The sequence below is a fragment of the Triturus cristatus genome, chromosome 2_1 (genome assembly GCF_964204655.1).
Source record: "Triturus cristatus chromosome 2_1, aTriCri1.1, whole genome shotgun sequence".
Taxonomy (NCBI): domain Eukaryota; kingdom Metazoa; phylum Chordata; class Amphibia; order Caudata; family Salamandridae; genus Triturus; species Triturus cristatus.
Window position 1 is genome coordinate 37,183,186 of NC_140581.1, and position 12,724 is coordinate 37,195,909.

General features: G+C 45.3%; 1 protein-coding gene across 3 annotated transcripts in view; it reads right to left on the bottom strand.

The window, feature by feature from the left end:
- The window catches only part of LOC146863668 (long-chain-fatty-acid--CoA ligase ACSBG2-like), a 212,304-nt gene that overhangs the window by 84,800 nt on the left and 114,780 nt on the right, over positions 1-12,724 (bottom strand). For 2 of the 3 annotated variants that reach the window (XM_085627766.1, XM_085627765.1), the window contains exon 7: positions 8,910-9,074. The exons of the other annotated variant lie outside the window; for it this stretch is intronic. In XM_085627766.1, coding sequence (XP_085483892.1) covers positions 8,910-9,074 — 165 coding nt within the window. The remainder of the gene's footprint in view (positions 1-8,909; positions 9,075-12,724) is intronic. 3 annotated transcript variants of the gene reach the window in all.

Here is a 12,724-nt window from a genome sequence, read left to right on the forward strand (position 1 = left end):
TGATTACTGAAGATTTCTGAGAACTGTATGGTGGATTTGTATCGTTTTTGGTCTTGTTTTGAGTACATAAAAATATTGGATATTTTTCTAAACTGGTGTGGTGTCCTTTTGTATGGCTTTCGCTGTATTACTGTTGGTTATGTGCAAATGGTTTACACACTGCCTGTAAGATTAGCCTGACTGCTCGTGCCAAGCTACCAAGGGGGTGAGCAGGGGTTATTTTAGGAGTGTATCCCCCTTACCCTGACTAGGAAGAAGGGTCCCTACTTGGAAAAAGATGCAAAACCCTTGCCAACTAGAGACCCCCATTTCTAACATTGATGCAGCATGCTGATGTCATGCCGATGCAAGATGCTGATGTCATGCCGTTGTAGCATGCTGATGGCATGCCGATGCAGCATGCCGATGCACCATGCCAAAGTCATGCCGATGCAGCATGCCGATGCCATGCCGATGCAGCATGCTGTTGCCATGCTGATGTAGCATGCTAATGTCATTCACAAGCACCATGCCAATGTCATGCCGATGCAGCATGCTGTTGCCATGCCGATGCAGCATGCTGTTGCCATGCCGATGCAGCATGCTGTTGCCATGCCGATGCAGCATGCTGTTGCCATGCCGATGCAGCATGCTGTTGCCATGCCGATGCAGCATGCTGTTGCCATGCCGATGCAGCATGCTGTTGCCATGCCGATGCAGCATGCTGTTGCCATGCCGATGCTGCATGCTGTTGCCATGCCGATGCTGCATGCTGTTGCCATGCCGATGCAGCATGCTGTTGCCATGCCGATGCAGCATGCTGTTGCCATGCCGATGCAGCATGCTGTTGCCATGCCGATGCAGCATGCTGTTGCCATGCCGATGCAGCATGCTGTTGCCATGCCGATGCAGCATGCTGTTGCCATGCCGATGCAGCATGCTGTTGCCATGCCGATGCAGCATGCTGTTGCCATGCCGATGCAGCATGCTGTTGCCATGCTGATGCAGCATGCTGTTGCCATGCTGATGCAGCATGCTGGTGTCATGCCGATGCAAGATGCTGATGTCATGCACATGCAGCATGCAGATGCCATACCGATGCAAGATGCTGATGTCATACACATGCCGCATGCAGATGCCATGCCGATGTAGCATGCAGATGCTATGCCGATGGAGCTTGATGATGTCATGCCGATGCAGCATGCTGTTGTCATGCTGCTGGACCATGAAGATACCATGTCGATGCAGCATGAAGATGCTATGCCGATGCAGCATGCTGATGTCATGCCGATGCACCATGCCAATGTCATGCCAACAGCATGCTGCATCGGCATGCCAACAGCATGCTGCATCGGCATGCCGCTGTAGCATGCTGTTGTCATGCATTCCAGCATGCTAATGTCATGCCGCTGCACCATCAAGATGCCATGCTGATGTCAGGCCGATGTAGTATGCTAATGTCATCCCAATGCAGCATGCTGTTGTCATGCTGCTGCACTATGAAGATGCTATGCCGATGCAGCATGCTGAGGCATTTAGCCAGTATACTAGGCCAATGCAGCATAAAGATACATAATGGTAATGTAGCTACTGATCCACCATGCCAATGCTAATCAATGACTTACAGCTATGGTCCTGTTAGAAATGGGGTCTCTAGTTGGCAGTCGGTTTACACCCTGTGCAAGTAGGGTCCCTCACTCTAGTGAGAGTTAGGGGATCACACAGCTAAGATAACCCCTGCTCACCCCCTTGGTAGCTTGGCACGAGCAGTCAGGCTTATCTCAGAGGCAGTGTGAAAAGAATTTGTACAAACACACACACAGTAAGACAGTTAAAATACTACAAAAGGAGTCCACAGGAGGTTAGAAAATAAACAATATTTATCTGAATAAAAGAAGATCTAAACAACAACAATCCAATATACACCAGGGAACGTGATGCTCTCAGCTAACAACCATTGGCACAGGCTATGATTGTGAAATCGATTCATAATTCAAAATATGGACATCTCTAGCTGCACTTCTATTCAATTTACATTTTTATTGGAGCCGTTCACTGTCTGCATCTTCTTAAGAGAGCACCTGTGACGTGCTCAGGGTTGCCATGGTTCCATAAACTGAGTCCAAGAAGGGGGAGCTTACCTGGGCCAGACACACAAGAGTTTAGAAGTGAGTTACTCTAGTGAGCCCTACTAGAGGACAACCTGGTATTCATCCCCCCCACTCCCCAAGTGATACAGGCAGAGTTCAACTGGGGCCTCCAAACGTCTCCAAAACTCTATCAGACAAATGGAAGGTCAGAGATTGGGAAAGGGTGGTGACCTTCTCTGCTCTGTTCAGAAGTGACCAAATAAACACCATTTGAGGAGCCCAGAGGCCACCTCTGTTAAAAGAGTTCTATTCATAAACTCAACTATCATGGGTGCCGCTGTGCCACTAACTGATTTCCGCGGTGCAGAGATCCTGGACACAGACTGATGAGGTGAGAGCGCAAACCCTGCACACTGTCTGATCAAAAGTAAAGCTCTTGGTAATGTACCCAGTGAGGGTAACCAGGTTACTAATGAAAGTCAGGATAACCAGCTAATGATGAGGTGAGATTACAACGCTGAACACTTTTTCCATTAGAAGTTAAGCTCTTAGTAACCTACCCAGTGAGTGCCACTCAGGCATATTTACACAATAGTCCCGCAACGCAGTACGTCGCCTTGCTGTGCTGCAGTGCATGACAGGGAAAGGGCTGTGCTGCATTTACAAGATAACAGAGCATCCATGCCTTTGTACCTGCGCTGGCGCCGTTTTGCCTGCCTAGTACCAACGCAAACACACTTGCACCATGGTACAAGGTTGCCTGTTTTGTAGGCAGGATTGTTTTTGTGCAGGAAAGGGCACCTTCCTGCATAAAAACAATCCCCTGAGGCTAATTCCTCTTTCTATGTGTGCTGCAGAATGCAGCAGCCCACATAGAAAGAAGAAGTAGTGAGTAGAAATAGAGCCTCCCCTGGGAAGGTGTATTTTTTGGGGGCATTCCCAGGTCTACCACTTTTGGTAAATCTGGGAATGCGTCAACAAACATGGGAGTTGTGTGGGAACATAAACATTCCCCTAACTCACTAATGGCCGTCAATGGAACCAGCTAGTGATGAGGTGAGATTGCTAACCCTACACACCGTCTGATTAGATGTTAAACTCTTGTTAATATTCCCAGTGAGTGTAAGCGGGTCACTGTTGTCAGTCAAGATAACCAGCAAGTGATGAGATAAGATCACCAACCTTTCACTCTGTTTGATTAGAAAGAAAGCTCTTGGTAATCTGCCAGTGAGTGTAAGTAACTCACTAATGACAGACAACATAACCAGCTAGTGATGGGGTGAGATTACAAACCCTGCAGACTGTCTGAATAAAGGTAAGGTCTTTGTAATCTGTCCAGTGAGTGTAACAAGGTCACTATTGACAGTCAATATAACCAGCTAGTGATGAGGCGAGACCGCAAACCCTGCACACTGTTTCAGTAGAAGTTAAACTCTATGTAATCTGCCCTGTGTGTGTAACCAGATCACTATTGGCAGGCAACATAACCAGCTAGTGATGGGCGTAAAATCACAAACCCTGCACACTGTCTGATTAGAAGTTAAACTCTATGTAATCTGCCCTGTGTGTGTAACCAGATCACTATTGACAGGCAACATAACCAGCTAGTGATGGGCGTAAAATCACAAACCCTGCACACTGTTAGATTAGAAGTTAATCTCTATGTAATCTGCCCTGTGTGTGTAACCAGATCACTATTGACAGGCAACATAACCAGCTAGTGATGGACGTAAAATCACAAACCCTGCACACTGTTAGATTAGAAGTTAAAATCTTTGTAATCTGCTCTGTGTGTGTAACCAGATCACTATTGACAGGCAACATAACCAGCTAGTGATGGGCGTAAAATCACAAACCCTGCACACTGTCTGATTAGAAGTTAAAATCTTTGTAATCTGCTCTGTGTGTGTAACCAGATCACTATTGACAGGCAACATAACCATCTAGTGATGGGCGTAAAATCACAAACCCTGCACACTGTCTGATTAGAAGTGAAGATCTTTGTAATCTGCTCTGTGTGTGTAACCAGATCACTATTGACAGGCAACATAACCATCTAGTGATGGGTGTAAAATCACAAACCCTGCACACTGTCTGATTAGAAGTGAAGATCTTTGTAATCTGCTCTGTGTGTGTAACCAGATCACTATTGACAGGCAACATAACCAGCTAGTGATGGGCGTAAAATCACAAACCCTGCAGACTGTTTGATTAGAAGTTAAACTCTATGTAATCTGCCCTGTGTGTGTAACCAGATCACTATTGACAGGCAACATAACCAGCTAGTGATGGGCGTAAAATCACAAACCCTGCACACTGTCTGAATAGAAGTTAAACTCTATGTAATCTGCCCTGTGTGTGTAACCAGATCACTATTGGCAGGCAACATAACCAGCTAGTGATGGGCGTAAAATCACAAACCCTGCACACTGTCTGAATAAAGGTAAGGTCTTTGTAATCTGTCCAGTGAGTGTAACCAGATCACTATTGACAGGCAACATAACCAGCTAGTGATGGGCGTAAAATCACAAACCCTGCACACTGTCTGAATAGAAGTTAAACTCTATGTAATCTGCCCTGTGTGTGTAACCAGATCACTATTGACAGGCAACATAACCAGCTAGTGATGGGCGTAAAATCACAAACCCTGCACACTGTCTGAATAGAAGTTAAACTCTATGTAATCTGCCCTGTGTGTGTAACCAGATCACTATTGACAGGCAACATAACCAGCTAGTGATGGGCGTAAAATCACAAACCCTGCACACTGTTAGATTAGAAGTTAAACTATGTAATCTGCCCTGTGTGTGTAACCAGATCATTATTGACAGGCAACATAACCAGCTAGTGATGGGCGTAAAATCACAAACCCTGCACACTGTTAGATTAGAAGTTAAACTCTATGTAATCTGCCCTGTGTGTGTAACCAGATCACTATTGACAGGCAACATAACCAGCTAGTGATGGGCGTAAAATCACAAACCCTGCACACTGTTAGATTAGAAGTTAAACTCTATGTAATCTGCCCTGTGTGTGTAACCAGATCACTATTGACAGGCAACATAACCATCTAGTGATGGGCGTAAAATCACAAACCCTGCACACTGTTAGATTAGAAGTTAAACTCTATGTAATCTGCCCTGTGTGTGTAACCAGATCACTATTGACAGGCAACATAACCAGCTAGTGATGGGCGTAAAATCACAAACCCTGCACACTGTCGGATTAGAAGTTAAACTCTATGTAATCTGCCCTGTGTGTGTAACCAGATCACTATTGACAGGCAACATAACCACCTAGTGATGGGCGTAAAATCACAAACCCTGCACACTGTCTGATTAGAAGTTAAGATCTTTGTAATCTGCTCTGTGTGTGTAACCAGATCACTATTGACAGGCAACATAACCAGCTAGTGATGGACGTAAAATCACAAACCCTGCACACTGTCTGATTAGAAGTTAAACTCTATGTAATCTGCCCTGTGTGTGTAACCAGATCACTATTGACAGGCAACATAACCAGCTAGTGATGGGCGTAAAATCACAAACCCTGCACACCGTCTGATTAGAAGTTAAACTCTATGTAATCTGCCCTGTGTGTGTAACCAGATCACTATTGACAGGCAACATAACCAGCTAGTGATGGGCGTAAAATCACAAACCCTGCACACCGTCTGATTAGAAGTTAAACTCTATGTAATCTGCCCTGTGTGTGTAACCAGATCACTATTGACAGGCAACATAACCAGCTAGTGATGGGCGTAAAATCACAAACCCTGCACACTGTCTGATTAGAAGTTAAAATCTTTGTAATCTGCCCTATGTGTGTAACCAGATCACTATTGACAGGCAACATAACCAGCTAGTGATGGGCGTAAAATCACAAACCCTGCACACTGTCTGATTAGAAGTTAAGATCTTTGTAATCTGCTCTGTGTGTGTAACCAGATCACTATTGACAGGCAACATAACCAGCTAGTGATGGGCGTAAAATCACAAACCCTGCAGACTGTCTGATTAGAAGTTAAGATCTTTGTATCTGCCCTGTGTGTGTAACCAGATCACTATTGACAGGCAACATAACCAGCTAGTGATGGGCGTAAAATCACAAACCCTGCAGACTGTCTGATTAGAAGTTAAGATCTTTGTAATCTGCCCTATGTGTGTAACCAGATCACTATTGACAGGCAACATAACCAGCTAGTGATGGGCGTAAAATCACAAACCCTGCACACTGTCTGATTAGAAGTTAAGATCTTTGTAATCTGCCCTATGTGTGTAACCAGATCACTATTGACAGGCAACATAACCAGCTAGTGATGGGCGTAAAATCACAAACCCTGCACACTGTCTGATTAGAAGTTAAGATCTTTGTAATCTGCTCTGTGTGTGTAACCAGATCACTATTGACAGGCAACATAACCATCTAGTGATGGGCGTAAAATCACAAACCCTGCACACTGTCTGATTAGAAGTGAAGATCTTTGTAATCTGCTCTGTGTGTGTAACCAGATCACTATTGACAGGCAACATAACCATCTAGTGATGGGCGTAAAATCACAAACCCTGCACACTGTCTGATTAGAAGTCAAGATCTTTGTAATCTGCCCTGTGTGTGTAACCAGATCACTATTGACAGGCAACATAACCAGCTAGTGATGGGCGTAAAATCACAAACCCTGCAGACTGTTAGATTAGAAGTTAAACTCTATGTAATCTGCCCTGTGTGTGTAACCAGATCACTATTGACAGGCAACATAACCAGCTAGTGATGGGCGTAAAATCACAAACCCTGCACACTGTCTGAATAAAGGTAAGGTCTTTGTAATCTGTCCAGTGAGTGTAACCAGATCACTATTGACAGGCAACATAACCAGCTAGTGATGGGCGTAAAATCACAAACCCTGCACACTGTCTGATTAGAAGTTAATCTCTATGTAATCTGCCCTGTGTGTGTAACCAGATCACTATTGACAGGCAACATAACCAACTAGTGATGGGCGTAAAATCACAAACCCTGCACACTGTTAGATTAGAAGTTAAACTCTATGTAATCTGCCCTGTGTGTGAAACCAGATCACTATTGGCAGGCAACATAACCAGCTAGTGATGGGCATAAAATCACAAACCCTGCACACTGTCTGATTAGAAGTTAAGCTCTTTGTAATCTGCCCTGTGTGTGTAACCAGATCACTATTGACAGGCAACATAACCAGCTAGTGATGGGCGTAAAATCACAAACCCTGCACACTGTTAGATTAGAAGTTAAACTATGTAATCTGCCCTGTGTGTGTAACCAGATCATTATTGACAGGCAACATAACCATCTAGTGATGGGCGTAAAATCACAAACCCTGCACACTGTTAGATTAGAAGTTAAACTCTATGTAATCTGCCCTGTGTGTGTAACCAGATCACTATTGGCAGGCAACATAACCAGCTAGTGATGGGCGTAAAATCACAAACCCTGCACACTGTCTGAATAAAGGTAAGGTCTTTGTAATCTGTCCAGTGAGTGTAACCAGATCACTATTGACAGGCAACATAACCAGCTAGTGATGGGCGTAAAATCACAAACCCTGCACACTGTCTGTTTAGAAGTTAAGCTCTTTGTAATCTGCCCTGTGTGTGTAACCAGATGACTATTGACAGGCAACATAACCAGCTAGTGATGGGCGTAAAATCACAAACCCTGCACACTGTCTGATTAGAAGTTAAACTCTATGTAATCTGCCCTGTGTGTGTAACCAGATCACTATTGACAGGCAACATAACCAGCTAGTGATGGGCGTAAAATCACAAACCCTGCACACTGTCTGATTAGAAGTTAAAATCTTTGTAATCTGCCCTATGTGTGTAACCAGATCACTATTGACAGGCAACATAAACAGCTAGTGATGGGCGTAAAATCACAAACCCTGCACACTGTTAGATTAGAAGTTAAACTATGTAATCTGCCCTGTGTGTGTAACCAGATCATTATTGACAGGCAACATAACCATCTAGTGATGGGCGTAAAATCACAAACCCTGCACACTGTTAGATTAGAAGTTAAACTCTATGTAATCTGCCCTGTGTGTGTAACCAGATCACTATTGGCAGGCAACATAACCAGCTAGTGATGGGCGTAAAATCACAAACCCTGCACACTGTCTGAATAAAGGTAAGGTCTTTGTAATCTGTCCAGTGAGTGTAACCAGATCACTATTGACAGGCAACATAACCAGCTAGTGATGGGCGTAAAATCACAAACCCTGCACACTGTCTGATTAGAAGTTAAGATCTTTGTAATCTGCTCTGTGTGTGTAACCAGATCACTATTGACAGGCAACATAAACAGCTAGTGATGGGCGTAAAATCACAAACCCTGCACACTGTCTGATTAGAAGTTAAGATCTTTGTAATCTGCTCTGTGTGTGTAACCAGATCACTATTGACAGGCAACATAACCAGCTAGTGATGGGCGTAAAATCACAAACCCTGCACACCGTCTGATTAGAAGTTAAGATCTTTGTAATCTGCCCTGTGTGTGTAACCAGATCACTATTGACAGGCAACATAACCAGCTAGTGATGGGCGTACAATCACAAACCCTGCACACTGTCTGAATAGAAGTTAAACTCTATGTAATCTGCCCTGTGTGTGTAACCAGATCACTATTGACAGGCAACATAACCAGCTAGTGATGAGCACAAATCACAAACCCTGCACACTGTTAGATTAGAAGTTAAAATCTTTGTAATCTGCCCAGTGAGTGTAACCAGGTCACTGATGATAGTCAGTATAACCAGCCAGGATCACATGATTATGCATTCGGTTACTCATTACACAGACAGGTTACCTTTAAGGCATCTGGCGTTGCAAAGTAGGTGGTCCCTCCGAAGCACATGGTCAGCCAGAGGTCATAGAACTGTGCCGCAATGTGACTCAGGGGCAGGTAGCTGACAACCAGCTCATTTTCTCGTACGTCAGTGTACTTGCCAATGACTTTCACCAACCATGTGAGCTACAGAATGACAGCAAAAGAAAGAAGCATTAACAAATCCACAAGGTCTGGCTTTTTCATCACTAAACGTGTTTCAAGTGATGGGGTGGCTTTTTTTGGGTGGTGGTTGCATAATTGGACTCATCAGTGAATGTGGGTCAATCTGAGTGATTGGCTAAATGTAGGTGATTGGATAGTTTTGTGTTTTTTACAAAATAGAAGTAAAGAGTAAAACGAAGTTAATATTAAAATCTGTTCATTCTTCTGAAGCTGCATTTTTCCGGGGATAAAAACACGATTTAAAATGTGGTTATTTAAAGAAAAATGAGGCCAGGCACATTTATGAGAAGATCTCAGCCTCCAACTACCCGGATGCCTTTTACAATGAGTCACTTACAAACAATTCTGCTTTTGTTCCCATTTTCCCTCAAATTCTCCTATGTGTGCAGACCTTGCCGAAACCAGTCCAGAACATATGGGCGCGTCCATGAATCACATGTGTTCCTCTTCCCTGGACTGCCTGGTGGTCAGCACAGAAGGGACGAGAGGAGGTTTTGAGACCCTTCGTCCCACAAGTCAGGACCAGAGGACTTCCCCCAGGGACCTCAGGTCCTGTTGATCCTCTCAGCAGTCAGCACACAGCTTACAAAGTGCACTGCATGGGCATATGGGCATGTGGGCCCCAGATCTCAGAGGTATGCTATACTCTCTCCAGACATACCTATTGTGTCCTAAATATCACTTACGATTTGATGTCAAATGTTTCTTTTTAAAGTATTTGTAGTTTGTAAACTCAAAAATAAAGTTTATTAAAAAATATATATCATTTACAATCATGTCGCCTCACTGGAGGTGATCACACTACTGTGTCAGACTGTGACTGAACGTGTCAGGCACTTCTTCAGTCTCAGCATAAGGACATATGTAGCTTCCCTCACAATATCAGTATAAGGACACATGTTATGTTATGTGATGTTACCAAGCTTTTATAGCGGGCACAGCTACCCAGACGTGTCCTGGCGCGATAGGCCAATACGGGGGTGAACAAAGGTGTAAATAACAGCTAAACAACATAATTAAAAACTAAGGTTTTCAGTTGCTTCTTAAACGTCCAAAGATCATAAATATTCCTGAGCTCAAAGGGCAGGCTATTCCAGGCTCTGGCCGCCCTTACGGAGAGAGAACTCCCTCCTGTTCTGGCGAGGTGGTAGCGTGGAATGGCAACACGGCATTGACCCGTTGACCGAAGATGCCAGGATGGTGAATAGAAATTGAAACGCCTCCCGAGGTAACAGGGTCCAGACTTGTAAAGGGCACCGTGGGTAATGGTTAGTGCCTTAAACAAGATGCGCTGGTCAACAGGTAGCCAATGCAAGTCGCAAAGAAGCTGCTTGATTCCGAAGCTTCGACGGACGCCTTATAGCATTCGAGCGGCTTCATTCTGAATAGTCTGCAGCTTTTTTATCTGGTAGCAAGGAAGGCCGATGTAAAGGGAATTGGCATAATCAAGCCGCGACAAAATGAGAGCCGGGTAAAGAGCAGCAGATGTTTCAATAAACGCAGACTGCTGTTTAAAGACTGCCTTCTCACAAACCTTCTCCACAGCTGGAAGAAGTGAGATAGGTCGATAGCTAGCCAGGGTGTCTGGGTTCAATCAGGTTTTTTTTTAAACAGGGGTAATAGCTTGGCCTGTTTCCATTCCTCAGGCACCGTGGCAGACTGCAGAGACAAGTTAATGATGTTATTAACTTCGGGGTTGACTACTGTCGCCACTGTTGTCAGCCTGGCAAGACAAGGGTCTGCCGGGGATCCTGATTTAAGTACTTTAAGAATAGTCAAGGTATCGGCCAACGGAATGGGCGTGAATACTGTCAAGGTCATATGTGTGTGATCAGGCTCACAGACAACCTGGGTTGGATATTCAGTCTGGCCCAAGCTAGCTGGCCCCAAACTATCCTGAATTGCTTGTATTTTATTAATAAAAAAAACAGAGTTGCTCGCACCAGGAATTGGAGGCGGGGGCCGCCTTACGTTCTGCGACCGGCTTCAAAAAGCTCTGGGCAATCGAGAAGACATGTAGCGTCTCTCACAGCATAAGGACATATGTAGCTTCCCTCACAATATCAGTACAAGGACACATGTAGCATCTCTCACAGTATCAGCATAAGGACATGTGTAGCTTTTCTCACAGTCTCAGCATAAGGACATGTGTAGCTTCTCTCACAGTCTCAGCATAAGGACAGGTGTAGCTTCTCTCACAGTCTCAGCATAAGGACATGTGTAGCTTCTCCCACAGTGTCAGCATAAGGGCATGTGTAGCTTCTCCCACAATCTCAGCATGAGGACACGTGTAGTTTCTCCCACAGTCTCAGCACAAGGACACGTGTAGCTTCTCTCACAGTCTCAGCATGAGGACACGTGAATCTTCTCCCACAATCTCAGCATAAGGACACATGTAGCTTCTCCCACAATCTCAGGATAAGGACCTGTGTAGCTTCTCTCACAGTCTCAGCATAAGGACCTGTGTAGCTTCCCCCACAGTCTCAGCATAAGGACCTGTGTAGCTTCTCTCACAATCTCAGCATAATGACCTGTGTAGCTTCTCTCACAATCTCATCATAAGGACATGTGACCTATGTACCTTCTACCACAAGTTCCCACCACCTCTGCTCTGCGCATCTCCTAAGCCTTGAGGCCAATTTAGCAAATCCCAAGGGGAGAGGGCTGGGGGTGAAGATGGCTGCTTGAAGGTTCATGGGTGGTGGGCAGGAGCATTGATGGGTTCATGGGTGGTGGGCAGGAGATGCTCATTAGCATGACACTGCATGGTGTGAATTACCTGCTACTTCAAAAGTGAAAGGAATCCTCAGTTAGGAAAGAAAAGCTACTTACCTTCTGTAAGGTAACATTCTCCCTGGCAGCTTGTCTGCCTTTACAGATGCACTCCTTGAGCCTTCTCAGGTATTCCGAGCAGTAGCAGGACACTTGCACAAAGTGGCACCAGGCCCCTGGCACAAACTGGCACCATGCCCCTGGCAAAGGCTGGCACCAAGCCCCTGGCACAACATGGCACCAGGATACTCACACAAACGGGCACCAAGACACTGGCAAAAACTGCCACCAAGACAATGGCACCAGCACATTGCACAAACTAGCACCAGGCACCATCACAAACTTGCACCAGGACACTGACAGAAAGTGGTACCAAGCACCTGGCACAAACTGACAGCAGGACACTGGCACAAGCTTGCACCAGGACGCAGACACCAGGACACTGGCACAATCTAGCACCAGGCCCCTGGCACAAACTCGCACCAGGACTCTGACACAAAGTGGTAGCAGATCACTTGTACAAACAGGCACCAGACGCTCGGCACAAACTGGCACAAAACCTCTGGCACAGACCAGGACACTGGCACGACCTGGCACCAGGCCCCTTGCACACACTGACACCAGGACACTGGCAAAAACTGGCACCATACAACTTGAGGCTGGGGTCATGTGCTCACTTGAATTACATCAGAGGTACATATAAGGAGCCACCTGAGCTGCTGAAGCCAGTTCTGCCTCACGCTTCCACCCCCAATAGAGGCTGAACCCGAATCATCCTCAAGCAAGAAGGAGAAGGGGCGTAAATGATTTAAAGGTACCCCCAGATCAGATAGAATGTC